Source organism: Gymnodraco acuticeps, unplaced genomic scaffold (assembly GCF_902827175.1).
Source record: "Gymnodraco acuticeps unplaced genomic scaffold, fGymAcu1.1, whole genome shotgun sequence".
Taxonomy (NCBI): Eukaryota; Metazoa; Chordata; class Actinopteri; order Perciformes; family Bathydraconidae; genus Gymnodraco; species Gymnodraco acuticeps.
Genome location: NW_022990990.1, coordinates 153,060 through 179,225, shown reverse-complemented (window position 1 = coordinate 179,225; position 26,166 = coordinate 153,060). Strand labels below are relative to the sequence as shown.

The 26,166-nt window shown below is 42.3% G+C and overlaps 2 protein-coding genes across 2 annotated transcripts in view; both read right to left on the bottom strand.

Annotated features, from left to right (window-relative positions):
* The window catches only part of si:dkey-97m3.1 (fatty acyl-CoA reductase 1), a 51,219-nt gene extending 40,338 nt beyond the window's left edge, over positions 1-10,881 (bottom strand). The window contains exon 1 of the mRNA XM_034235842.1: positions 10,633-10,881. Within this exon, the coding sequence (XP_034091733.1) occupies positions 10,633-10,641 (9 nt within the window). The 5' untranslated portion in view covers positions 10,642-10,881. The remainder of the gene's footprint in view (positions 1-10,632) is intronic.
* Positions 10,882-14,844: 3,963 nt separating this feature from the next.
* Positions 14,845-26,166, bottom strand: part of LOC117559140 (membrane-associated guanylate kinase, WW and PDZ domain-containing protein 2-like) — a 95,523-nt gene continuing 84,201 nt past the window's right edge. Inside the window, 3 exon segments of the mRNA XM_034235811.1 lie at positions 14,845-18,386; positions 21,666-21,804; positions 25,916-26,068. Of these exon segments, the coding sequence (XP_034091702.1) occupies positions 17,767-18,386; positions 21,666-21,804; positions 25,916-26,068 (912 nt within the window). The 3' untranslated portion in view covers positions 14,845-17,766.

Below are 26,166 nucleotides of genomic sequence, written 5' to 3'. Positions count from 1 at the left end.
TTTAGAATTCATTATATTAGCTTTGGGCTTCAAGGATTTAAGCAGTGTCTCTTTCTTTTTAATACACTATAATCCAGGTTCCATCCTGTATGAAGGCTGTTTGTGAGGGGGCTTATGTTTCCGTGTGTGTGTGCATCAGAGCCTTGTCAACATTATGTCTGACGGCGGAGGGACTCTGTAATTACAGCAGCCGGCTCTGAGTGACAGCTGCTTTTGTGTCAGTTTACGCCTGGCTCAGACCCAGATTGGCAATGGTACTCCCAGTGCTGGATGAACTTGTGGTCATCATGGTCTGAATCCCAGGCAGCACTTTCTCTTCATCAAACAGGAGAGTAGTTCAAAAACACGAGGGGCTAGAATGAGGTCAGCTTACATCGGAGACAGTGCAGGGGTTTAAGTTGTACTGCTATGTGCTTTATCGTAAAAAGGAAAAACGCACCTTAATCGGTGTCTATTAGCTGTAAATAGCATAATAATCCAATGTAATCTAGCAGTGCCCCAAATCCAACTTTATTTAAACCAAATCGAGTGTAAGGAATAGTGGATAAGTGTTTTAGGACACAGTCTTTGATTTGATTCACTTCAATTTGAGGCGTGGGTTTGTAATTCTTGACAAGAATACCCCGTGAAAGCCCTAGCCACAGAAAGCCCAGTTTTCTTTTATGACCTATTTGAAAAGCCCTCGCTCTCAGCAGCCTGACACACTCACAGACATGCGGGATGATGGGAACGGGCCGTAGTTGGTGAGGAAGTTTCCGTTATCAGAGAAACAGGCCGGGGCAAATGCCACAGCTGCCCTGTCACTTATCCTGCAGCTCATGTCATAATATATCCGGGATATACTTAAAAACATTTTGTATTAATATTGTGACACTAAGAGCGGTATTGCACAGCTGCCACACAGAATCTTGTAAGCCATTCTTCGTCCTTGCCTTTAAACAACAACTGGCTCGCTTGCGTGGAAACCAATATCTGTGATCAAGCCAGTTAATCAAGTATCCTGTGCAAAGATAGATTACAGCGAGCACGCAACACTAAGAGTAATGCACTACTCTACATGCACAGCCATTCTCCATTATTTCACCTTGTGCTGCGCCAGAGAGGTTTAGAATTAATGACACGGGAGCTATCGAGTCATTTGATGTGCTGTTCGAGTATCTCATCCATCCATCAGTCCAATATGCAGATTAGAGGCGAGGTGGAAAACACAAGGATGGATTTGAACACTAGAGGCATGAACACCACACAAAAAAGTCAGATTTCCCGCTGCTTTGGAAGGATTAGGATGTATGCAACAGGTTTCAGAGCAGAAACATCATTCTTTGTTGTCGAAAAGTGACACAAGGAAACACCCGCCCATCACATACTGCTCATTCCAGTAAGCTGTGATAGCATCTGAAGCAGACAAACCTCTCTCTAAAGGACATGACAAACCTTTAAAAACATTGCTGTTGTTGCCAATTTGCTGTTTCTTCCAGGTGCCGGGAGGACAAGGTTGTTGTTGATGCAAAAGTGTGTTTGGGTTGGCTTAAGGGAAAGGGGACGCAATCAGCTTTGGCTCTCTGCTGGGTACAAGGCTAGAAGACAAGATTAAAAGCAAGGCTGCTCTCTTCCTGAGATTGAAGTGAGGAGGTGGTCTCGCAGGGGCAAATTAGAGCCGTACCTTGCTGCCAGAGTGAGTAATGTGGTCTGAAACTGAGGTCAAATGGAAACGTTTCATTGGGTCAATGTTGTGGCCCTTCACGTGGCAAGATGCATCTACGCTAACGTGATTACTTTGGAAATAGCAATAATGAGGTAACTAAAAGTGTCTTATCGTTGCACAGACTCATCATTTACATTACATTGCATTTAGCTGACGCTTTTATCCAAAGCGACTTACAATAAGTGCATTCCACCAAGAAGATACAAACTAGAAGAAAACAGAATCATATAAGTACATCAGGTTTTATAGAGCCAAAACATTTCAAGTGCTACTCAACTGGCTTTGGATAAGCCAGCCCTTTGTTAGTATATAGGTGCTTAGTCACTAGTATATGAGTGCTTTGTTAGAAATTCTTTGTTAGTAATTCTATCGCTCGAAGTGGAGTCGAAAGAGATTAGTTTTTAGTCTGCGCCGGAAGATGTGTAAGCTTTCTGCTGTCCTGATTTCAATGGGGAGCTCATTCCACCATTTTGGAGCCAGGATAGCAAACCCACGTGTTTATTCAAGTAATGATTACTAAATGCCAACTAATCCATCAAGAGTATGTCATACCATCATTTTACAAAATAATAGTAACACAATAGTGCTTGTTTGGTTTGAGTTCCAGTCTAAAACCCTTGTTTTAATTTAAAAGGACATAAAACAGAGACACGGAGAAAATCCTCCCATATGATGAGTGTAATTGATAATGTTTGGTATTTTTGCTCGAAAAATGACTTAAAGCCACTCTTTAATATTTGTATAAAAACAATGGATCAAATGACCATATGTTAGGCTAAAAGTAACAAACCCACAGAGCCATACATGTATCAGCTGGATCTTCAGTTCACTTCCACAGACAACACACTCTCACTCCATAATCGTCCAGGAGCGACGTTTGGTCAGGGTCCCGTGGTGTGCAGTTATGACCAGGGCTGGACTGGGACAGCAAATCGGCCCTGGCATTTAGACCCAGACCGGCCCAAATCCATAAAACAAACGAATAGTAGCGGTTCCTGACAAGAAGAATAACTCAGTATAATTTAAAAAAACACTATTATTATTATTATCCTTTTTACGTACCAGGGGCAAACTAAACTAATACATACCACAAGTATGTGTAACTATCAATCATTAGAAATTAGACCTTCAAACCCTCTCACAAAGCGAACAGTGACCGAGCACTAATAGGGGGGTCTGATGGTGGTGGAGGCGGGGAGGGAGCGGATCAACAGCTTGAGCAGCTGTCAACTCAACATTGTAAATAACCAACCAAAAACGATCACAGGTTCATCTTGTTTTGGGCGTGAGAATAGTTTGGGCAGTGTGAGAGCGTGAGATTGACACGCCAGATGCGTGAGAGTTGGCAATCCTGGTTTACCTGCTGCAGGTGGGGCCAACCAGTTATACAAGAGGGAGATAATAGCTGTACTTATTTTTTAATGAGCCACATGCCATGATGCACCAACTTCAGACTTCCTTACAGAGCCCCTCCTCCAACACACACGAACATGACCAATGAGGGCACGAGATAAGTTTGTGCACAGATGGAAGGCTGACAGGCAGGTAGGCCAACCCAAGTTCCCATCAGCAAAAACACGTGGGTTTGCTATCCTGGCTCCAAAATGGTGGAATGAGCTCCCCATTGAAATCAGGACAGCAGAAAGCCTACACATCTTCCAGACTGAAAACTCATCTCTTTCGACTCCACTTCGAGCGATAGAATTACTAACAAAGCACTTATATACTAATAAAGGACTGGCTTATCTAAAGCCAGTTGAGTAGCACTTGAAATGTTTGGCTCTATGAAGCCTGATGTACTTATATGATTCTGTTTTCTTCAATGTTGTGTCTTCCTGGTGGAACGGACTTATTGTAAGTCGCTTTGGATAAAAGCCTCAGCTAAATGCAATGTAATGTAATGTAATGTCTGGGGGTGTATGCCCCCCCCCAGAAGAAAAGTTTTAAAAATAACCCCTTAAATGATGACTTCTAGTGAATTTAGGGGGGGACCCTATAGTGCCCTGCCTCCCCTTTCTATGACAACACAATAGAGATGGGACCAGATGAGTCTACAGGATGAGTCGACGGCATCTTTTCTTGGGCTTGTTTCTCCCACAGATTGACCCTCTGATATGACTCCCTGATAAACACTGCTATGCCATTGATTAGGTTGAAAAGTGTTCCACATTCGATGACAGTTTGGGTAGTTTCAGCCAGGACAAGATTAAGAACATGAGCATACAGTAGCACCACACAGGGACATGAGTGGGTGACTGGGAGGTCATCAGTGCAGAAAATCTTTTGTACCGGCCTTGCATATTGGATGCTCCATCTGTTGCATTACCTACTGTATACACATGCCCTTGTCCAGTTTCAGATGCTCTAAGACCTCTGAGAGCAAGTTCACAAAGTATTGTCCGGTGGATGCATGGCACTTCACTAAAGCCACAAGCCTCTCTTGCACAGTCTCATTGACATATTTTAAGATGACTGAACACTGATCCTGAGAAGTTATGTCTTGTGTTGTGTCCAGCTGAACAGAAAACATTCCGGAGTTTATTATGGAGTTAACAGTAGTTTTGGAGAGTAGGGTGATGAGAGACCCTCTACCTTTTGTTCCACTGGATTGGTGCAATTTCTTGCTCTTCTCTACGCAATCATCCAGATGCTCTTTTAAGCAGACATCATACTTTCCTAATAAAAGGATGAGCTCCAAAAAGTTCCCGTGGTCCACGGTGTTGTCAGCTAGCATATATGCTCCCTCATTCTCCACCTGCCTGCACTTTCACCACATCCACCACACACTCCAAAACCTGACGTCTCTTTCGGACTTGTTCCCTATGAGCAGACATCTGACTGCCAGCAAACATGCTTTCGATGTCTGCTTTAGAGCACCGTAAGAAAAAAGCTTCAGCACAGGTTGAATATGTAATGCTCTTTTCGTGCTCCTCTGTACGCTGGTGTGCGTGCCTCCAATCTGACATTCCAGTTATAAATGTGCCAGTGTCAGTCCTCTTCCCTAATGCCAGACATACAAAACAAAACAACATATGACGTCCCTTGCAATATGTAAGCCACTTTCTGCTGGTGCCATCTTTACAGGTGAAGACCTTCTGCACAACTGGATTTCTGGTATGTTGTTGTGGGTGCTGTTCTAAAAACATCTGTAACATAGATGGCTCGGCTCGGGCAAAGTAATCTATGTCCTCCTGCTCTTTGCTCTCCTCACTCTCGCTGACACTCTCCTCCTCTGGGGATTCTACCTGGCTCAACACAATGATATATAATGAATGGATTCCCTGATAGAGGTCCATACAAATAGGCATTGACATAACAATACCACACAGTTAATGGTCAAAACTACATGTGTGCCTCCATTTTTTATCTATTTCTATATTATTCATTCTATATATTGTCAATCAAAACTACCACAAAAAGCTGACTATAAAAAAATTGTTCAGGTCCCAAAAGACCACTGTTGCCCTTATAACCAAATAAGTAAATAAACTAAACTAAACAAGCTGCCAGCTGACAGTAATTGTTCATGAATGTTGGTTAACTTTCAATGAGACAACGTATCAGAGTCCCATTAAGCTATATTTTAACTTGCCAGGGAAAACCTAAAAAAGCCAGCTTACTAGCTTGTAGGCTAACGAATGTTTCTCTTATAATATGTCTTACTAGTGCTTCATCAAAGGGATATTAATGGGTTCCAGAACTAGAGTATCATAACCTTAATAATAATAATCTTTTCCTAATTTTCTTAGCTTCTGCTTACAGCGAGTTCTCCTCCCTCTCCCCACTCGCGCTGATCTCTCTCCCTCTCATCAAGGTTTGAAATGAAATGAATCATCTTCCTCACCACCAATATTGGCCACGGGTTAGAAGAAGATGGACCTGGCTGCACCTGTACTAAACATGTCGGTTATTTTGACACAAGCGGCAGCATCAGCACGAAGGGCCTGCTTTTTTTCTTGCCCGCAATTTTTCTGCAATTTTCCTGCAGATGGGAATACATTGCAATCAGTTGAAAGCTATTTGCGTCCCTTTATGAAGCTGAAGGAGCCTAGGAGCGTCACAACTGCACGCCACGGGACCCTGACCAAACATCGCTCCTGGACAATTATGGAGTGAGAGCGTGTTGCCACAGAGCACATATTCTTTTTTTAAAGGGCCAGGCAGTTTCCAGTGGTTGGTGGAGACCAGATCATTTCCCACTAATTGTTTGAGCACTAAACTAAAAGCGAAATGTAATGGCCTTGGCCTGCAGAGTAAATACAGTAGAATAAAGTCAACTGTAGACAGTCAACTTACTAAACGCTTTGTTGAAAAGGCCTTTAATCTGCCTTTAACAAAAGGCTTCATGGTTCCCTTGAAGGCAGCCTGGGGAGTGGCTGACTTTATCTCCTCTATCTGTGCGGCCTATAATTCATTGTGTTGTCTGCGTAGAGGCTGCCATGATCAAAAGCTCCTTCCCTCTCCTCTCTGTTTGTCTAACACCCTGCTATGTGTGTATGCTCAGGTCCCGGGGAAAGCAAAGACTGTGAGGGTTAAAGAGGAGGCTGTGCAGAGCCCTGGCTGACGGCCACTGACCCTACAGAGGAGGTCTGGGCTTCATCCAAAACTCATCATCCCAGATACACACAGCCGGGCTGGGCCCCCCTGCCAGACATCACTAATGGAGTCCAAGACAAACATCACTCCAAATGATCCCCAGAGGCCATTCCTTTAAAGAACAAGACCTTGAGCTGTGACTTAAAGGACACACAGATTGTAAAGAGAGGGAGTTTGAGATGTGTTGTGAGGTCACAAAGACTTTCAACTTTGTCCAACAAATACTGATCAGTTCATCCTTGAGTTGTAGTGGAAGTTTGAGCCAAAATGAAATGAATTCACTCAAGGCGTTCTTGAGACTTTGTGTTCACAAGATTGGGACACACTTGGATAGACATCCTGAAAACATAACGCCTCGGTTGTCGCAGGAACAACAAAACATCACATTAGGGAACACAAGACATTACTTCATGGCGCTTTTAGGTCACCTCTTGACTAAGATCTGCAAATTGTAATGACATTTCTCACATAACAAAAAGGGAAGTCTTCAATGGAGGGATACCGTTTGATTTATGTTTGCAGAATGTGTTAACAACCACCACATACACAGGGAGCAGATGTTTAACGCCACCCCCAAACTGGTCGTATCATCACATTGCTCTCCTCTCCTGGGTGGTTACTCATCAGGTTAATCACCTCTCTCATACAGTAAACCTTCAAGTATTCAAGTTTGTTTAGACACGAGTGGATACAAATTGCAGCCCTGAGGCCGAGGGAGGATTATCCTCGTGTTGAGTAGCATTACTTCTTTTAAATGTGTAATCTTCAGAGCTCGGCCACACCTGTAGTATCATGTTTCTCTTCCACTCAACAACAGATTACTGTAACCAGGAAAGTGATGTTGCAACACCTACCAGCTCATCACTTGCAAGATAATTAACTTCCTCTACAAAAGCTACTAGTACACAAGGTTAAACAGGCTAGTGTAGAATATTATAATAAGTAGTAAGTGAACTGTTCTGGTGGAGCAGTGAGTGTCAATACAAACTTTTGAAGGGCATGATTTGACACATCATATTCTTTACAAGTTTACATTGGCTCCTTGCTTCTGTTTCAATCTCCATTTCCATTTTATTGACAATTTATTTCACTCTCTTCCACTCTTTATTGGAGCCCTTTGTAACTTCTTCTATATATAGTCCTAATAAACTGAATCAAACGTGTTATTGACTACGACCTGCCCACTTTATAAGACGTCTTAGAGTGGTCATGGTCTTGTGCTGTATCATTGGCTCTATTCATCAACACGGGGTGACTCACTGCCTCTAAATCCTCTCCATTCCCCCCCAGGGACACACTGTCCATCGGGGGTTCAACGTCATTCACTTCATCAGAATACCCCCGACTGGGTAGTAACAGCCAGGAGGCCTAAGGGACCGCAGATGGAGAGGTGTATTGCAAGCTGACCCATGTGAATTGAGCCTTCACCCTACCAGTGTTTCTGTAGCCAATTCACTATACAATTACAGTATACAATATATGTTCGATTAAAGATACATGTTTCGCATAACTTGTAGTGTTTTAGATAAATAAAATACAAGATAAATGTGTAAATATACACATTTTATCTCAGATAATATCCAAGTTTTTCCTTATAATATTACGACTGTAATCTGGGGACATTTGTATTATTTTTCTCAGGATATTTACCCCATCAACCAATCTAGGTAATATATATTTGTCTACCCACATGGCCCTAAGTTCAACGTCATACTAATCACAGTACTCCTTATACTGCATTTCTTGATAGAAACATTGGTTCTTGACCATAGAAGTAACAGAGACGTTTAGCTCAGGACGTTTCACCACGGTCATTTGACCAAGTGTTAGCTGCGAGCTCACTTCCTTTGAATGCACAATAACTGTTGTGATGTATGTTTCGGCCTCCAAAGAATTGCCCTGAGGGAGGAAATCAATCCAAGTTGTTTATACAGTTCTTCAGAGAAATCGAGTTGAATGGGGTAGAATGAAAAACATTTGTGACAGGTGGCAGTACTCAATATGTGTTTCCCTCCAAAATGGCACTGACTGACACTATAAAAAGAGATTTACATCATCCTTGCAGCGGCTGTTTATCTGCTGAATAGGAAGCGCACTGCGGTCCCCAAACCACATCACAGCCTCTCTCAAACTGCCTGAAACTGTGGAGAGGCAAGTCAAAATAAAATAGCTCCTCTCCCATCAGTACTGAGCCTTCTATCACTCTCTGTGGTACATGGAAATGCAGGGAAGATGACTGGAAAGAGCGGAAACACATCTATTTGGTGTTTAAAAATGTATGAAGACCTGCTACAGGAGACAGGAAATAAAGCAAGCACACATATGCAGCAGAGGGTTGTGAAAGAATATGAAGATGAGAGGATGTCATAAACCCGGAGGATAAGACAGGGACTCTTTTTGTAATGAAATCCAACAATGTCAACAATTAACTTCCTTAGAAGCCACGTTTGCAACTTTAGAAACCAGAAAGGAATTAAGGTTGAGATTAAAATGCTTTCTGGCCACAACAAATACATAAACGAGCACACATTCACGAACGTGCGTGCACACTTATCTGAGAACTAAATGTTGGCCATGTCGTGATGATAATTAGAGATCTGGTGATTCTGATTGAGAAAGTCACTTTTCTCATCTTGTCTCTTGTTAAATGAGATAGTGACAGGGATATGATCACACATCAAAACACCCTATGAGTGGAATTGTGCTTACAGAATACAAAAAATGAATTGGTATAGAAGATGTAGTAGTCTGTAAAGTTTATTTTCTTGTCTGAAAGTCTAAAAATATAATTGTGACAACGTTAGAGAGATGGTTCCAGCACTGACGCGAGGTATCACTCTGTTTCAAGATGTGTGTACAGTCAAAACAAGTCCATTTGTGGCCTAAAGTACAAATCATTATGCAACAACACACATCTTCTCTGTAAGGAAATTGCTTTTATAATTGGGATCTGTTATCTGATGTGGACCAATGTAGTCTCAGAACAGGAAAAACATGAACAAATGTGAATGAACACAAGCTGCTGCCCAGTTGCAAAATGCTCTCATGAACATGAGTCAGCATGGCTTTTCTATCAGCAGGGAGGTGATTCAAACCACACACATGCAGGGGGAACGTCCACGGGGGCTCCCTGTCCGTTAAATGTCACAGACACTGTTATTCATCACCGTGACAGTTATGAAACATTGAATGAACATGCTCACAAATCCGTGCCAACCTGGTGCCAACACGCTCCATTCCATAGTCAAACCATTTGTTACCATTTAGATTCCGGTAAAACTTTTCAAAATAAAATCAAAAAGTGAGGGAAGGACAGAGTTCCATTATTAGTTATGCAACCATTGACAATTGTTGCTATTTATTCATTAGAAAAATACGTTCAAACAATACCTATTGGGATTCAGAGGCCAGGATAACCCACATCAAGATATTTACATTAATTCTACCCATTATGTAACGCAGTTTAAAGCAGCAAGTCTTAACATTTGAGAAGCGGGAAGCACAGACTATACCTTTGCTTGCAATTTAAGCTATCAGCTACGAAATATGTTCACCAACAACTCATTAAAGTTAAAACCCAATACACTATGAATATGAAATAGAACACTTTTTTCGTTTATGTGGTATAAGAATACTGCTACTTCGGGGGAATATCTAGTACAACAGTGTCGTAAACTACTATTGTCCATAATGTGAAACAAAGCTGATATGTTGTAAAAACCAGGCAAACTAACTTGGCATGAATCCACCATTGCTTTTAAGGCCTCTTTTTGGGCAAGGAGATGAGTACGGGTCAATTGTGAGGGCATTTTTATCAGAAATAACGTTTTGTTTTACCAATTTAATACTGCAACTGGTTAAGCTAAAAGCATCTACAATATTGTTCAGTTGTTAATCTAATATTTATTTGATATGTATTATTTCTCCTGATCTTATTTTGAAGGTCAAAGCGCGTACTTCCTGTTTTGTCAGAGTTAGTTAACGGCTGTTATATTGCTTGCAGCTGCTGCACGCTGACAGCGGCGCGAGCTGAGCCGCCCGCCATCCTGCTATTAGAAGCGGCTGCACAGCCTCGTGCCAACCCTACTCAACTCACACCTTAAGACTGAAACAAACGAATAATAAAAAAGCAAGAACACTTTTTTACCAGCGGTATGTGCTGGGAGATGTTTCAAACCCAGGTGTGGAGATGCCCACTCCCACGGCTCCTATCACACAGCCGACAAAACCACAGAAAGACGCTCCGGCGTACCACGACACCTCTCTGCTTCCCAAAATACATATTTACATCCTGAACACATTAAATAAAAATAAATAACATATTTTTTTACCGTAGACATGTGTTGGTGCAGGTGGCTCCTTCCTCCGACGGCTGTCAAAGAGGCTGAGTGTTGCTGCGGACTCTCTGCCTCCTCCCACCGGCCGCCCCTGGGCTCTGGCTGCTGGGATAGCTCCACGGCTCCGGACTGCCTGCCTGTCTGGGTCCGCAGCAGGTAGACAGACTGCCACACTGAGAGAGAGACACTGGGTGGGGAGAGAGCTTTAGCCCGCGCGTGGGCCCTCCCCTCTTCCCGCCGGTATACACAACGCCGTCCAGTCGAGTGCAGACCGAACGTCACGCCAACGTCTCATTCAAAATCTGAGAAATGAACGTAGCGTATAGCTATATTATTCGTTTAAAAGCGATTTAACCACGAATTATCACAATAAACCCACCCACACACATATATGTATTATTACCGAAACATAACGTTTACATGTTGATATTGCAAAACAAACATAATGTAGTTTTGACAATACATTTTCTTTTAAAAGGCTAGAATTATCATGCAAAAACTTGAAGAATGCAAGACATTGATAATAGGAAATTAAGAGCCTATGCCAACAAAATAAGGAATACTTTCAAACTGTTTTTTTAGTTCATAAAGCAAAACAACAGAGCATATACATAAGGATGATGGTGAGACAGCCTATTCTTGTGGTTTTATACTTTGAATATATACTGTAATCCAATAAATAAACATTCAATACAATGAGTTTACATTATGCATGCTCGATTAATGATTTGACACACTTTAAGTGTCTCTAAATGATTGGAAACGATTCACAATTTATCTCCAAATATATAATGATTGTCCATTGATCGCTCTTAACCTGAACCCTTTGTTCATTTAGCAGCTAAACGTGTCAGGACAGACCCCTTATTGACATCGACATAAAAACCAGGCAAGACAGATAATTTCCCCTTCCCCATTGCAAAGCACTGATGCATAATTAATGTTTTGAAGTACCAGGCATCACTATACGGTTATTACATCCAGCCTGTTGCCTGAAGGACACTTAAAACTCCAGTTGGTGCCATTATCTTACAGCTCTAATAACGACTCCAAGTCATAATTGCAATGCACTCAGCTGAAAGGCAGAGTTAACTCTATCTGAACAGAATATAATCGACAGAATAATTATCCTTACAGCAGTGAAGACCTCTGCAGATGGTAGAACAGGTTGCTTGCATGTGACTGCTTTGAACCATGAACCTCATAGTGGCCGTGACAGGATTTGCTTTAAGAGGACAATCTCTCTCTTTAAACAAATACAAATATGCCACACCAACAGGCCCACGCACAGCCTCTTCTGCAGGTAATCATTGCTGTGCAACTACTTGTTGAACCTAAAATGTTTGTGTTCCATGGAGGTATTAGGGCCACATTTGAAACATGTAATACTGATTACTGTGTTTTATGGTTACACAGCATGAATGAACTTTGTAGAGTCTGTGCTGCGCCCAAATGAGTTGATTCTTTTTCCTGCTCTCAGACAATCTGGTTAAATAACAGCATGGGAAAATACTTCTCCTGTTTTGTCAACATAGCTTCTCATGTGAAGCAGTGCAAATGAGGTGAAAGTGATACAGCGGGATCTACTTTTCTTTGCAGGCAAACAATGACTGTCTCACTTCAGATGAAAGCATAAGGTTGCTGCCAGCTGAAAGTGAGGCAATTCGAGACCTATACTGAAGCCCCTGATCACTAGAGGTGCTGTTAACGTTTTCTTTTAGTGCCAAACAGAGAAGTCTTCTTGAAGGATGAACCCATTGTCTCTGCAGTTATTCTACCGGCAATATGTTCTGTGTTGATGAAAAGCAATTCAGTGAAGGGGCACTAGAGATGTCGGAGGAAGAGATGAAGCAATCCATCAAATGCTGACAAACAACTAATGTGATCCATGTCCGCTGTTAATAACATTAGTGTGTGATTGTGTGTTTGGGAGACACATATAGGGCAGTGTGTGTGTGCTATAATGGACTGAGAGCCAGGCCATTGAACACGGGTTAACATGTGCAGCTTAGATTAACATTTCAACTCTTAAAGGTGCTGTCATTTGCTCATCATTTCAATATTAACCATGATTACCTGAAAGTCAGGGAGGATGCTGTCATTGTATATGGCATTAAACGTATACTTTACTTGATTTGAACAATGAGTAAACAAGAAGGATACGGGTGGCGCAGTGGTCTGTGCATCCGATCATCGGAGTGCTGGGGAACTCCAGTTCGAAACCCGCTCCTGCCGCCACTGCGTCAGGCCGTTGTGTCCTTGGGCAAGACACTTCACCCGGATTTGCTCCTGTGGGTAATGTCCACAGTACATGTATAATACCAATGTGTACTTGTAAAAGCGCCTCGATGACTTCGAGGCGTGAAGATGGACGGTGTGGCGCAGTGCGCTGTGCAATGATCATCAGATCAAGGGGTGAAACCCGCCGCTGCTGCGTCTGTAAAGCCGGTGTGTCCTTGGGCAAGACACTTCACCTGAACTTGCGCCTGTGGGTATTGTCCACAGTATCTGACCATTGCATGTATGATATATGTGTAATGTGTGTATATGTAAAGCGCTTTGAGTCATTGAAAAAGCGCTATAATAAATGTAAGGAATTATTATTATTATTAATTAAATTATTATAAGGTTGTGTGCAACTCCAGTGTCCTCAGTGTCTCTTCAGGAAGAGCACAGCAGTGTTCAGGCTGTTCTGAGTCGTCTCTCTCAGATGCAGACATTACTTCAGCTCTGGATTGACCGACCGACCGACCGATCGACCGACCGACCGACCCCCCACACACACGGAAAACAGAGGCCGCCCCCGGCCCGGCCCCTGCAGGAGAGCTGCTTCTTCTGCTCCTCCCGTGCTCCTCTCACCCTGTGCTTCTTTAGTCTGTTTGACTAAGGAAAGGAAAAGCAGTTTGATATATGTGTTCAAAATAAGATATAAGGCAAAGCAGAAGCAGAGCCAGCCATACTTAGAATACTTCAAATCAAGTCTACGGTTTGCCTAAATGCAGAATCCTATTCATCATGACAGAAAATGCAATCTGAATTTCACGTTTTCAAATGTATCGCAACAGGATGTAGGCTACGTGTGAAAACCTCAATGTCAAATGCAGGAAGTGTCTTTCAATTTCCAGGAGCTGCAAAAGAGATTCAAGATCATATACATGTCTTTCCAGTTTTTAAACTCACAACATCGCATTATAAAATACCTTCAACCCTAATAACAACTTTATGTAAGTTCAAGAATTATGAAAACAAACACCATGAAAACAAAAGACTGGTCTATACTGACCTCGAGTGGAGATACGGAGAATTGACCCAGAAAGCATTGGATTTTCTATTATACCTTTGATAGTAATGTATCAGCAATACAAATATTTGTACATATAACAATTTTTTTTTCACTTGAGCAAATCAAGTTATTAGGGCCAATTCCTAATAAAAGCATTATTCTCTGTTCTTCACTACTTGGCTTATGATATGTCCCCATGTGGCCAACAGTGGCACTACAAATACAAACAACTAAGATTTTTAAAAGGACACTTCCGTATGTAACATTTCTAAGAAGTAAATATACATTTGATAAAAGTTTTTAACAGATTATAATGAAGTTGTGAACTCATACAAGAAGCATCATAGTTTAATCAGAATACCGTAGTCTAATATCAAAATGGTAAAACATGTAGTAAGGAGAAATGCTTGTTCTCTTTGCTCTAAAGTCTTGACATCTTTTAGTCTTTGGGCACATGGGAACATTAGTTCTATCTGTGCCCAAAGTGAACAAATATAGTATGATGAAAAAAAATGCACTCTTCATCCTTCTCGGTCGACCAGTTTTGGAAATGTCTTCAAATGTGTGCTCAGTTAAGGGATTGTCTATGAGAACATTTCAAAAATAAAAATAAATATTTCATCAGAAATGGGTTAATAAAGTTGTTGACAACAGGGCAAACTATATCCACAGAAAAAAGGCATGAGATATATTAAACCTTAAAGGCACTCCATCTATTTTAAACATGAGGCTCAGTTGCTCTTTAGTACATCTCAGCCTGAGGAAACAACTAGTTCACAACTCCATTATAGTGTGGTGTATACTGGTTATAAGTATTAAACAGGGCAGGTGAAGAATATCAATGTGATCTTTAAGTGTACGCTTTAATAAAAAAACACCCATAATTAATCACACAGCAGCTTGTCCCAAATAACTCTTTCATGTTGTGTCAAGATTTTATTTTATTTTGACAGCTTTTCAGAGTATCATACAGGTAAACAAGATTTTTGCAAAAGTTAATATATCCATAGTGTTGCATTTCATAAAAATAGTTGCTCCACTTACAGTCTTTGTGACCATCAATAGTACACGGAGTCATATTTATAGAGATATTTGTTCAGGGTCTATACACTGCTATAACACTACACAGTGATACCGAGCCGCGGGGTGTGGTGTGTTGTTTCCACACACACACACTTTTACACTTCTGGATGTTTTTTTTTTGTTTGTTTTTGCTTTCCATAGCAAACTACTTACAATTTGGCTGAATGGAGACAGCTCAGATGTTCAAAGCAGTGAGTTGTGCAAAGGTTGAGCAAAAATATGCATTCTTTTTACATTTCAACTGAAAATAAAGAAGAAGTCTGGTCAAATATGGCATAATGATTCAGTGTGGAGGCATATTTTGAATGTTAAAGTGAGTTGGTCTTGTGTGATTTCGTCCTCTGCACAGCCTCTACATGTGACTGCAGGTCTGGCTGCTGATTTTCTCCTAATCTTTCTCAAAGCCTCTGTGAGAGATTGTGCTTTAAAGTCACTCGGCTTATTCTTTATGTAATTACCGATCACAATGGCAAACATAATGACTTGTCTCCGTTTGTTCTTTTATTCTTTAAACACTGTTTGCACTTCCCCCAGCACAGGGAGGAGAGCTCTGCTCTGGTATTATGACTCTGTGAGGGTTGGATAATTCAGAGGAAATGTTTCCCTCGCTGTGGCTGATTTGTTGATCTCAAAATTGACAATTTGCGTAAAATCCCCTTCCCCCGAACATAAAGTGTTCAATCACAGCTTAGCATCAAGCTTTGGATTTCTACAAAATGTGAAGCAATGAGCATGAGGCTGTAGAGCAATACTCAGCATTTAAAGAGTTAATGTTTGTATTCTATTATTCTTTACCAACGTTAGCAGCTGTCCTGTTTTTCATTGGATTTGACTATGTGACCACATGTCGATTTTTTACATCTTAAATACTAGCACTAATAGGCTCTACCCGGCAATAACCGACACAAATTATCCACAAATGATGTTCCCCTTGTGACATATAGCATTATCCACTATTAGCTCAAGTATGAAGCTTTGAAGTCACGTTTTTTGCAAGATTCTTGTTTAAAATAAGTCAGCAGCAAAAAAGAGCCAGCCAGAGACAGTTTCCCACCAACTCATAGAGCCTCATATTAGCTTCAAAAGGTAGCTACAGCTGATAATACAGGCAAGTGACAGCGTGTTGCGAGAAATGAGAAGCTGCTTTTGTTTACTTCTGTGCAAAGTCATGGACCAAGTTTATTAAAACTGGGTAGAAAAACGTTGGTAATCGGCTACTGTTATTAAATGTGTCGTGCCAGAATGGAACACTTGACAGGCATAGCAACAGGGGGACAGGGCTTAGCAAATTGTCAATTTTTAGGTAGTATAAAAATGTAAACAAGGAAATAAGACCTTCAAATAAGTCCAGTTCTGGAGCAGGTGTGTGAGCTGAACATGTTTCTGATCTACAGGGAGCTTTGGCATGTAGATGTTCATTTGACACAGTGTAGAAAGGATCACCAAAAACTAATCTTAGTCATTCACTGAAAGTCGCTGCGACAGGTGCATCCTCTCATCATTCGATCAGGAAACGATAGAAAGGCTTCATATTCAGAATGGAGCACTCTCATTCACTCAGATTGTTAGGTGAGCGAGCTTCAGACCACGTCAGATCTTAGTACTTTAGTTTGGTTTGGGTGCAAAGCCCTGCTCTGTACTGACGTTTGAACACGGTGTCCAAAAAAAATCAGTAATGAAAACTGTCATGATGCAAAATGAACCACAAATAAAGTCAACAGTTCTGATTATGGACTTGGTTTTCATACATAAGCTTGTGAAATAAGTTATATATTTCACTGTATCACACTCGTATCTGAAAAAATACAGTTAATTATTCATATCTGTAGAGTTGGTGTTGTATAGCAGCCTGTTTTGAACCCTCTTAAGTGGTTTGGAGTTTGACCTTTGACCTAAAAGCCACTCTGTCTCAGTCTAAGGCACTCTGCCCCTCGGTCGCTGTCCTGCGAGCTCCTTCCTCTCAGCGTCCGGCTGGACACCGCCGTCACGGATTGCTTTTTTCGTTTAGCACAGAAATGAGAAAAATGGATTGACAAGACATCCCCACTGAACTCGGGATGATTCAAGCGCAAAGAAAACGGAGAACTGCAGCCGAGAGCCCGACCTGCATCACATCCGTCCATGTAGCTCGTGGTTTAGCGCGGACTAGAATCCACTTCCATCCAGCTCAATTCACTTAAAGATGATCTTATTTACAAAATGATCCCACATATTCATTATAATATATCTTTGTCTATAATCTTCTGATAGGTCCAGGCCCACAGTCTCTCCTTTAAGGCAAAGTTCTGTCGATGAGTAGATCTCATCTCCGCTGTCACTCTTTGTTCCATTCGCTCTCGTCAAAAACAGGCAAACCTTCTCTGTAACATTCCATAAAACAGATTCCGTTTTGAAGATATATATTTATAAAAAAATCCCATCACAGCTGACAGTTTCCTCCTGCCAGTTGTTTTTATTTGCATGTTCTTCTCAGGGAGTTCTTTAAAGTTTGTGATTCTTCCCACATTCTACTTGCTCTTCCATATTATTATTTTTTATATAAAGTGGATGGTTTTCCAGTTCTTAAGGTGGTTGGTGTAAAATATTTCTCAAAATAATTTAGAGTACAATATCATAAATAAAACTCTAAAAACACGTGGTCCAGATCACCCTGCACCCCCCGTGGTTTTGTCTCTGGAGATTGGGATGGAGTGGAGGGGGGCTGACGGGGGGCAGGAAGTGAGGAGGGGTCAGGTGGGTGTATCCTGCGGGGGGCCGGGGGGTTACCTGCTCAGGGTGGAGGTGCCTGTGCGCAGCGTGCTGGGCAGCTTGTCTGAGCCGGGGATCTTCCAGGGCCCGGGGGAGACCGTGGCCTTCCTCCCCGCCGCGCTGCTGCTCTTTTGGGGCAGACTGGGCCGGCTCTCTCCCAGGCTCCTCTCAGACTCCCCCTGCTGCAACCCCCCGTACCGCTCCACATCCCCCCTGCTGGTCCCGTTAGTGTGTGGGAGCTGTGGAGACTCGGTGGACTCTCTCTGGAGGTTTCTCTCCTTGGATCTCCCTCTGGTGCTCCTGGAGGGTTTGGGCTCCCCGCTCCCCTCCCCCTCAGTAGTCTGCGGGCCCCTGGGCCCCTTGTGGGTGGACCTGCCACCCTCCTTCTTGGCTCTGCTGCTCCCTCTCCTCCCCTGGCTGGTCAGATCCTGGTTGGGCAGCTCGGCCTTCTGGGGGCTCTTCGGTCGCTCCGTCTTGCCGACCGGGTCTCGCGGGACGTCCAGAGGCGACAGGTGAGGGGGGTCGGGGGCCAGATGAGATGAAGGCGATGGCATGGAGAGGCTGTCGATGGGAGGGGCTACTTCCGACAGGCTTGGGGAGGCTGAAGGGCGAGCATCCCATGGGGCGGCATTATCTGCGGGCAATAAAGTGAAAATCACACACGCACACTTCTGCTTTGAAGCTTGCATGCATGCCACTGCACAACCAAACAATAAATCAAAAACAATCAGCACAGCAATCGCTTCTATTCTACAAGCTGGGAGTAAATATCAGAGCGGCACTACAACAGACTCCTGGACGTGTCACGGGGTCAGCACTGCTTTTATCAATCTGCCTCCGCCGCTCTCTTTAGAGCCCAGGTCAATCTGAAACCTTGGCGGAAAATCGAAAACAGGTTTAATGAAATGGATGATGTGCCCAACGATGGTGCTTTAGCGAGAATGGAACCTTCGGGGGCCGAGTGTCTCTCTCTTTCTCTCTCTCTCTTAAGCCTGGAAAAAGTGTGTATCCACAGCTGCAGTGAATCTGCAGATCACTCCTCCGCTACTCTCCACTCTCACGGACTGTTAGCTTCTGTTTCTGCTCCGATGGCTCTCGCTCCCTAGGCCATCAGTCACTTTCTGCGGGCCAGGCAGGGGGCAGAGCTCGCCTAGCTACAGCAACGCCACGTGGCCCTATTATAAGCCCACTACCATGCAGCGCCGGAGCACATTACATCCAGGGGTGAGAGGGGGAGAGAGGGCCTGGGTATCCTTTATGTGTGTAGTTGCTGGTTCTTAGTTCATTTGCATTCTATTTGGCCATAACATTTGTTCGGTTTTCATTTAAAAGCAATTTGTAACTGTTTGAGGTACTAAATATATACGTTGCTTAGTATTATTATTGAGGGCTGGTTCTAATTCTTCTACCTATAGTTTGCTGCTGTTTCAAGGACGTTGATAAAGGACCCTGTGTGTGTATGTGTGTGTGTGTGTGTGAGTGTGTGTTTGTGTGATGGATTCAGGCAGCTGTGATTATCACCTGCTGTGTTAATGCTTGTGTTGAGCTCAGTATAAGCGGCAATACTGCTTCTGCTGAGTCACCGTAACAGAAAACAATATTTACTAATTGTTTTATATGGAAGGAGCATTAAAATGGTTCGGCCTGTTCTTATCAGAAATGTGACTTCCTAAGACTGCAATAAGATATAATTTGGTTTCAGAGGAAAGAAGCTATTAAACTCAACGCATACATATCTTTATAAGTTAACTCTAAAGTAGAAAAGTTGTGATCATTTCACATCCAGCTGACTCAGAGCAGCATTCATTTGCAGTCGTGTTTGTGTCCACCTGATGAATGTGAATCCAATATTTAGTGACTCCTGAAGGTATATCTGAAAGGTTGTTCTTTAGTTTGTTGTAGTGTCACTTTGATATAAATAGCACAAAGTACTAAGTGTTTTTTTTCAGAGCATTCTTAATTTTTCCACATTTGATGAATATGTGCCCCTGAGCTGCAGATCTAATGCTAGATAGAGGCACCAAAACACACACAGACAGGCACACACTAATTATCATGCACATGCACAAACCATAAGTGTTTATGCCATCATCACACTTCTATTTTTGCAATCAGCTGTTCCTGAAAAATAATCTGAAAATAACTTGCTCCCTTGAACATCGGTATGCTAATGTTTTAAATTGTCGGATGAATCAGCATAGATGATTTGCATAACCTTCCTGTGTGCAAATAAGGTGCCTGTAACCTACAAGTGATGAACATGCTGAATCAAGCCCACGCAGAACATGGTTAGAAATCTGCTTCTGCTCTTAGACAGCAGGGGAACAAACGATGTGCAATGATGGAGGACGGTGTCTTCTGGCTGATCACAGTTAGACTCCCTGTGTGCAGATCTCAGAGCAGTACAAGTACCTGAAGGCAAGTATTACAAAGGCTCTCCATACAGAGAGATTAAGTCCCTTGCTAGCAGAAAAAGGCCAACTCGGGGAAACATCATCACCCTCTGTTTCCTGTGTTTAAGGGCTGGGGGGTGACGACAAGGCCAAACGCTGATGAATGTGTCTCGCTGGGGGCTTAAGTGCTGCGGTGCTTCCTCTGAAACCTCTTTCTCTCTAGTGGTATTCTGCGGGAAAGTGAGTTTTGTCCACAGAAGTGAGGGAAGCATTAGAGTTTTATTACCCGCAGTGTCACAAATATAAATGTCCCCTCCCAGGCTGAGTTGCGCCAGAGTTCACTCGGTAAATAATCGGACAGTTTATGTGTATCTCCTTTCTGGCTGACTCAGGGCTAAGGCTTGTACTGCTATATTTTTGTGCCTTTAGGTAGCTGATGATTTATCTTTCGGTCAGGAGGAGGGTTATGATCGAAAAATATTACAACCTCCTGCTGAGTGAAGCTTTTTGGGCAATTTTTCCTTAAAAAGGTACAGTTGAACCTAGAATCGGAAATCCATATTTTCGCCCCTGAATTTCCCTACAGGGTCAATAAAGGTTTTATCTTTCATTTACATTACCTTATCTTATGTTACCCTGTCTTACCTTACCTTATCTTGTCTTACCTTAACTTATCTTGTCTTACAAAAATCTTACCCTGTCTTGCCTTACCTTAACTGACCTAATCTTACATTACCTTACCTCATCTTAACTTACCTTATCTTGTCTTACCTTAACTTACCTTGTCTTACCCTGCCTTACCTCATCTTAACTTAACTTGTCTTACCTTATCTTGTCTTACCTTAACTTATCTTGTCTTACCTTATCTTAGCTTGTCTTACTTTACCTCATCTCATCTTACCTATAGTGCTATTTATCAGTCTTTCTTAAGGTTAGTTGCCAAGTTTTGGTTAAATCAGCCTCAGTTTTTTTTCCTGCCAACATACTGCTGTGCAAGTGAGCTTTTGAAATGGCAGAATGATTATGAAAGTGCAGCGTGCATCTTCAACAGGTGGTTACAACAACACAACACACAAAAACCACAGCACAGAAAGCCAGGGTTACGTGAAGAGAAAAACATTCGTATTATCACAAACCGTGTCTTTAGAGTGGCCCATTAGGAAGAAATAGGGGGAGCCATGCGTGTCACTTTTCATGCACATGGAGAGACTGGAAGATACCATTCCTATAGAAGGGGAAGTAACAACCTAGACCAATCAATTAGTGATAGGTCACTGAAATGGACAGAAGATAAACTAGTGTTAGTCCAGACAGTTATTTGTTTACAGCATAGTGAACTGCAGAGAGTACAGAGTCAATAAAGACAGAAGATTTCACATGATATTCAGTAGATGCATGCTGGAACAGTGTTATTAAGAGTTAAAGTGATATTAAGACAGTAATGAAAGTACAATCTATGAGTTAAAAGAAAGGAAATAATGATCCTGCAGATAAAGAAAGGTTAAGGTGTAGATACTTACCATACTCTGGGACCTGCCCCGTGCCCCTCTTCAGGAGGAGGCGGACGCGCCGCCCCCCGGACTTGATCAGCTCGATGGCCCGGGCGTGGCTCATGTCCCTCGTGGTCTCTCCGTTGATCTCAATGATTTGGTCCCCAACCTGGATGGAGTATGAGACAGAGAGTCAAATATGTTAATGTTAGACAGAAGTGCAAGCTGACATGTTCGAAATACACATTTTCCTTGTCCAATGTTAAAATAAAAAACACTCCATATGGAAATATATGGTTTAGACGTTTTGTGCTGATACAAATAAACCAGAATCTATAGATCTCACCTTGCTTTACACAAAAATATATTCAGAGGATAAGCTCCATATTAAAGGATAAACAAGTGCTTGAGAATATATGGAGGCGTTTTATTAATAATTATTAACAAATGAGCGACGTTCTGTTGCAGAGCTTGTAGAACTTTTCTCCCCAAATATTTGGTTTACTTCGCATCCAATGCAATTAATTTAATTAATTTTGCATTTGATTTCCCTTGATTAACACAGGAGGATATTTTGCATCGTGGTAATGCAGCGGTTTTATATAATATCAATGGAAAAGTTGTTCTTGAAGGAGGAAAGTAGTCTTTAAGCTGCCGAAACATTAGGAAACTTTGATTAGTCATTGATAAACACTCTATGGCTTCAGAGCAGCCGAGTACAGCGAGCAGTGGATCAGAGCTGAAGCTGCATCGTTAAAGCTCTGGGAGCACTCACTGTGAAGCATGGGGATAAACCAAATTGAAAGGGCGCTGCACCATTTCACATCGGGAACATAGTGAAGAGGAAAATCTAAATCGTTGCAATTTACAATCTGAATAAAGATATAGATATGAATCAAGTTAACAGCATTTAAGAATCCTTACGAGATATCAATTGTGGAAATAATTAAAAGAAAAACTAAATAAGTGTCATATAGTTCCATAAACCAAGCAGATTAATAAGTGTATTTGCACACTGCATATGAAATCAAAGCTAATTTAATATTTAAGGATTTAAGGATCTATAATTAATTATTAGTTATTTAGCATTACCAGCCATGAACTGGTATCAGTTATAACTTATTTTAATGTGGAACTTGGATGGCATAATGGCTCTTTTTAACTTTTCGGGACACAGCGATGTATACCAATAACCTGCCCATTTACCGGAACAATTTTTTGACCGAGTCGCGGGTCAAACGTCACTCCCCCCCCCTGCTTCATCACTCAGCCCTTCAACAAGCTCCGAGGTTGGCTAATGGGGAGGATTCAGGGGGAACAGGACAAAACACGGCAGACAATTACGCTAACAAATGGAGAAGTCCTCCGGTAATGGCAGGGGTAATGAAAGTCAGGAGCGGACTGCAGTCGGGAGAGGGGGAGTCATTAGCTATCATTACAGCGGCCTGAAGAGAGGGGGAAGGCAAGACACTTCCATCATTACTCCCCACCTCCTAACAGCGGCAGAGAGCGATCTCCATTTTCATCTTTAATAAAGAGGGAAGCTGAATGGACGCCACGTGAATGCTGAGCACAGAGGAGGAAAATGAAGGAAGTGTTGAATCTACTTCGGCCCACGCACGATTCTCTGTCATTTAAGATTAGAGAGGTAATTAAATGTGCTGAATGATGGTTCATAATAACCAATCACTTCATACAATTCTCTTCAAAGCCTCTGCACTGCCACTTGAATTTGGAATTAACTAGTCAGAATTAGTCTCTGCTCCTTCCTGATTATCGTGGGTCAAAATGTGTTTTTTTTCCTTCTTAAAGATGTGACAAAGTGCCTGTTGAGGAGGAATGGACTTGGATTAAAATCAAAATGTCAGAGAGACTGAAGAGTCACGGTGCGAGTGAGCTTTCTGCACCTTCAAATATGTCAAAGCACCTCTCCGATCCGAAGGGACAGGCGTGTCAAATGCCCTTCAACCATTTTCTCACATTCAAATGCAGATTGATTCCTCTCCTCTCTTTACATTATATTATAGGGAGAGAAACTGTGGGATTTTAGCCTTTGCCGAACATGCACAAAAACCTATATAAACACACTGCTGGGCCTCTTAAAGTCATGTAAATGGACAAACACTTCTTCCACCACTGATCAGACTTTATAGCAGCTTGTATTCTGATTGTAAGTGTAGCTTGAGAGGGATTCCCTCCTCCACCTGCTTCTACTCCTTATGGACTTCATCGACTACACCACTGAGGAGGGAAAGTAATATCTCCCCCAGGGCACTTTGCGCACATTATCCTTGGCAGGTTCATTACATATTAAGAATGTAAAGCAGACCAATGCTATCAGCAGCAGCCATAAAGATCAGAGGACATCCAACCAAGAGAGAAAAGAGAGAAAGAACAAGATCAAGAAAGACGTGCTGGATGGAGGATTCATTCTATTTTTAAAAACAGAAGAAAGCTAGGTAAGTTGCAATTTATGTTACTGGCAGCAAAGAACGTAGAGCAAGTAAGGTGGAGTTACACAGCAGTTTCAAGGGCTTTGTTTCAATTTACAAGTCTTTTTAAAATTGAAAATAAGTGTCTGCTCTCTCTGACCAAATAATAGAGAAGCAACAACTGTATAGCTAGAGGGAGAATTGTGATGCTATGCAAACAGCCAAGTCAGTTGGCCCAGTTAAATGCTTTATCTATCTTAATCTTTCAGAAAAGTATCTGATACTAAAAGCAAAGCAGAAATATGTTTTAGGCATTGGGAGGAGACCAGTGGCGGCTGGTGGAAAAATATTTGAGGTGGGGCTATGGAAATGGTGACCAAACCATACTTGGGGGTCCTGGGTGTTGCTCCCCGCAAGACATTTTTGAGAAATGACCCCTTCAATTATGACTTCTGGTGATGTTAGAGGGAGGGGGGGGGGAAGGAAAAATTGAGGCTTAAAAATATGAGATAATCCATAATCTTCAGTGTTAGCTATGAATCTTCCAATACTTCGGAACAACCTTGTCCTGGACATAGTTTCTACAGTACGGTAGGCCCACACAAACTGCAGAACACTGGTGCTTTGGGAACACTCAAATGATTTAATTTTAATTAAGGCAGACTAAATACGAACATTATGTGTGTGTGTTGTGTGTGTGTGTGTGTGTGTGTGTGTGTGTGTGTCATACTTGCTAACCCTCCCGATTTTCGCGGGAGACTCCAAATTTCATTGCTCTCTCCCGGTTTCCTCCCGGGATCATATTTCTTCCGCATTTCTCCCGATTTCTGACAAAATCAGATTTACTCACGACTGTTTCCACTCTGACTTGAATACAGCTACACCATTGTTTGGTTTCCATGGTAGCGCGTCTCTTTAGCAGCGCACACAACTCAAAGTCTGAGAGGGTGAGGAGTCACAAAAACTGAACAAGAATCGACAACTCGACCCTCTGCTCACTCCTTTCCTGTAAAATACAAGTCCAGCCCACACATATGCTCCATGGTGCTAAAGGCATTGCACTTACAACTACAATAAGCATGTAAATGTTAATCTACAGCTCCGGCGATCCACTAGCACCCAGAGTCTCCACCTGCAGACGCAGCCATCCTCATCAACTACTGACTGTAGCACCTTGGATACGAGTCCAAACAACTCACAGACTGCATCGGGCGCTGAAATTGCTGCCCTGTGGCCATCAGATCTGACGATGCTGATTGGCTGAAATTATGTTTCGGTGGCATAGTTTACAGATAGCAACAGTCAGCAATGTGTTGGCTGCTGCTGGGGCTGAGTGAGGGCTCCTTTCTTACCGCCCGGACGAGAGAGGGTAATGATACACGCTGTGGCCAGGCAGGAAACATGTGACTTATCAGTAACTTTAGACATCGTAAAACAATTTTAAACAAGATGTCATTGTAGATTATACATGTTACTGATACCAACTATATAATATTTACCTTGTTCATTACAAATAAATACAAATTTCTTTTTTTTAAATATATATTTTTATTTATTTTTAATTTTTAATGACAATCAAACATGTGGGAAGAGGGGGGGCGGCGCCCCTATGGGCCGGCCGCCACTGGAGGAGACCAACTTCTAAAAATAACTCATCAAAAAGGACGAACCGTCTCAGAGTTATTTTGACAGATTATTTCCTAATCGGCTCTGAAAAAGTTGCTATTGCAGCTTTGATAACATCGGACAATTACAGTGAGCTTCCGCCGTGTAATCTGGGAAGATAGAAAAAGCAGCGTAACCTTTTAACAGTGGCTTTCTTAGAGGAAATGACATCATCAGACGTACCCTCATCCTCCCGTTCCGGATGGCCGGCCCGTCCTCTGCCAGCCGCAGGACGAACAGGTCCATCTTGTACTCCCGGCCTCCGCGGATGCTGAAACCGAAGCCTTTCACGCTTTTATCCAGCTCCACTGTGAAGAAGTCGAAGTCCTGCGCCAGCTGAGAGCAGCACAGATCAGATATGATTACAGTCCATGTTATCGCAGGAGAAAACGGGCCATTACAGCAGAAAAAGATTCACGAATCAGCAAGAACAA